Source organism: Orycteropus afer, unplaced genomic scaffold (genome assembly GCF_000298275.1).
Source record: "Orycteropus afer afer isolate SDZICR_OR568_19922 unplaced genomic scaffold, OryAfe1.0 scaffold00061, whole genome shotgun sequence".
NCBI lineage: Eukaryota > Metazoa > Chordata > Mammalia > Tubulidentata > Orycteropodidae > Orycteropus > Orycteropus afer.
The window spans coordinates 10945404-10948146 of record NW_006921648.1 but is presented as its reverse complement, the minus strand read 5'-3'; the positions used below and the strand labels follow the sequence as shown (position 1 = coordinate 10948146).

At 59.6% G+C, this 2743-nt stretch overlaps 1 protein-coding gene across 1 annotated transcript in view; it reads left to right on the top strand.

The window, feature by feature from the left end:
• Window positions 1-2743, top strand: part of LOC122149921 — a 160166-nt gene that overhangs the window by 136833 nt on the left and 20590 nt on the right. The window contains 1 exon segment of the mRNA XM_042780798.1: window positions 930-1175. Within this exon segment, the coding sequence (XP_042636732.1) occupies window positions 930-1175 (246 nt within the window).

Genomic DNA, 2743 nt, shown 5'->3' with positions numbered 1-2743 from the left:
CCTACCCATCCACCTACCCATCCTTATCCCTCCCACCCACCCAGCCATCTGTCTATCCGTGCATCCCAGGGGTGGTGAACTTTGTCTGTGAAGCCTGGATACTAAATTCAGGCCATGTATTCTCTGTCACAACTACTCAACTTAGCCGTGTGGCATGAGAGCAGCTGCAGACAACACCTGAAAGAACGGGCATGGCTGTGTCCCAATAAAACTTTATTTATAAAAACAGGCACTGACAGATTTGGGCCATGGTTTGCTAAATCCAATCCATTCATTCATTTGGAAAACACTGGAGGACTCACATATGCCAGGCCCTGTTCTAGGGGCAGTGACACAGGTGGTGAAAGAGACCAGGTCTCTGCCCTTCTGGACCTCACATTCAATGCAGGAGGAAGACAGGAGTCACACGATTCCTAGTCAGGGCTGGGTGAGTGCTACGAGGCAATGAAGCGAGGGAAGGGCAGGGGCCGGGGGAGGCCCTGCTGACCAGGCCTGGAGGAACAGCCAGCACTCAGGCCCTGCGACTCGGTTGTGCTGGGCGTTTGAGGTGCACAGGGCAGCCTGTATGAAGGGCAAGAGGTGAGGTCCAGGGAGATCATGCAGGCCTGGAGGCCATGCCAGACAGGCTGGGGCCTCTTCTGAGGGCAGCGGGTGAGCCAAGGGCTTGTGGCAGGAGAATGACGTCTGGGTTGCATATTTTAAAGGTCAGTCCAGCTGCCAAGTGGTGGAAGGGCTGTGGGCAGGGGTGGAGGCTGGGAGACGGGACAGGCCTGGCATGAGGGACAGCTGCCTGTTCCAGGGCAGTGGCGGGTCAGAAGGCTGCCAGCCCTGGACGCCGACTGCTGACTCTGACCTCTGGTCCCAGGCCCTCTCAGTCTCCAGGGAGCGTGCCCTGGGCCCTGACCTCTCACCTCGGCCTCTCCTTCCAGGCCCTCTCAGTCTCTGGGGAGTATGCCCTAGACCGTGGCGGGCTCCTGCTGCCAGCCCACTGCCTGCTGGGCCTTGCCCCAGAGCAGGACCACAGCCTGCGCCTCCACAATCACAGCAGGCCCCAGGCGCCCGACTTCTCTTGTGAGCTGGAGGTGGGTGGGGCCTCTGCCGTCTGGCTGCCCCATGGGAAGACCTACCGATGTCCCAGTTTCTTGCTGGCCTGCAGACGCACCACTGCCTGTGCAGTACCGCCACCTAGTGGCCATCCTCAGAATTGCAGGCTGGCACTGGGAGCTCTGGTAGCGTAGTGCCTAAGGCACTGGACTGCTAACCAGAGGGCTGGCGGTTCAAACTCACCAGTAACTAACTCCTCAGAAGGAAGATGGGGCAATCTACTTCCGTAGTGATACTGCCTCAGAAACCCAAGGAGGGGTCGCTATAAGTCGGGTCCGACTCGACGGCACATAACACCACCACCACCTGGGGTTGAGACCTGGACTTAATTTTGGGTGGGACCCGCTGACCCCAGAGTGCCCTGCCCCCCATAACCAAGAGGACTGCTTGGATTTGAATCCTAGCCCACCCTCTTCCTAGCTCGCCACTCCCTTCACCTCTCTGTGCCTGTTTCCTCCCCTGTTAAATGGAGCATGCTCATTGACTGCATCTCCCTTATCATGCAGGATTCCTAGTCCAAGGACTCAGCGTATCAGCGAGCATGGACTGCTCAGAACAGTGCCTGATACAAAGCGGCCCCTTATTAGGGAACCCTGGTGGCACTGCGGTTAAGCGCTTGGCTGCTAATGGAAAAGTTGGTGGTTTGATCCCGTCCAGCGGCTCTGTAAGAAAAACACTTGGCGGTCTGCTCCTGTAAAGACTGCAGCCTAGAAACCCCATGCGGTAGTTCGGCTCTGTCACATGGGGTCGCTGGGCTGGAACTGACCCAACAATTAGGGACTCCATGAGTGGCTCACACGGGCAAGTGATTGACGGCAAGGGGGTCCCGACCTTGAAAACCCCATGGGGCAGTTTTCCACACACTGGGCTGCTGTGAGTCAGAACGGACGGGCTGCCGGTTTGGTTTCATTGTCCTTGTTAGCCCTTCCTGGACCAGTCTGTCTCCCCCACCTGCTGGCCCAGGAGGCAGAAACAACAGAACCGGGTCGAAGCGCCCACTCTGTCCCCACCTGGCCAGACATGTTGGAAAGGAGCCTGTCCGAGCCCGCGTGTCTTCCTCGGGAAGTGAGGAGCAGGTACTTCTCACGGGTAGTCCGTGGGGTTAAACGGGACACGTACGGCGTGAAGGGGGCTGTGGACACCAGTCGGTGCTCCGGCTGGGCTGCCTGTTTCTCCCCATCCGTTGAGTGGGGCTAAGTCCCACCCCCTCTGCAGAGCATGCGCACAGCACCTGGCACGTAGTAGGTGCTCACGAGGTGGGATTTCCTTCCCTGCCCCTTCCTCCTCTGACGGTGGCATTTCCGGATTGGGAGCATTCTGCCTTCGCCAAGCCCGGCAGCCACGGTGGTTTTTCCCAGGGCTCTCCAGGCCTCACTCTCACGTCCCCGTTTCCCAGCCGGGCCCCGGGCTGCCCCTGCATGCGTAGGCCGGGTGGCCTGATGCCTGCCTGCCAGACACTGGAGGCCTAGCGGCTGCTTGCAGGACCAGCTTACTGAGGGCCAGCTTCCTGTCCCCCAGGGCTCCCCCCCATCCCTTCTCTCTCGCCCTCCCCCTCTTTGCTTGCCCGATTGGGGGATCCCAGGAGTGGGACAGAGGCCTTTCCCAGGCTCTTACACCAACCCAGGTCCCTGGGTGGCCT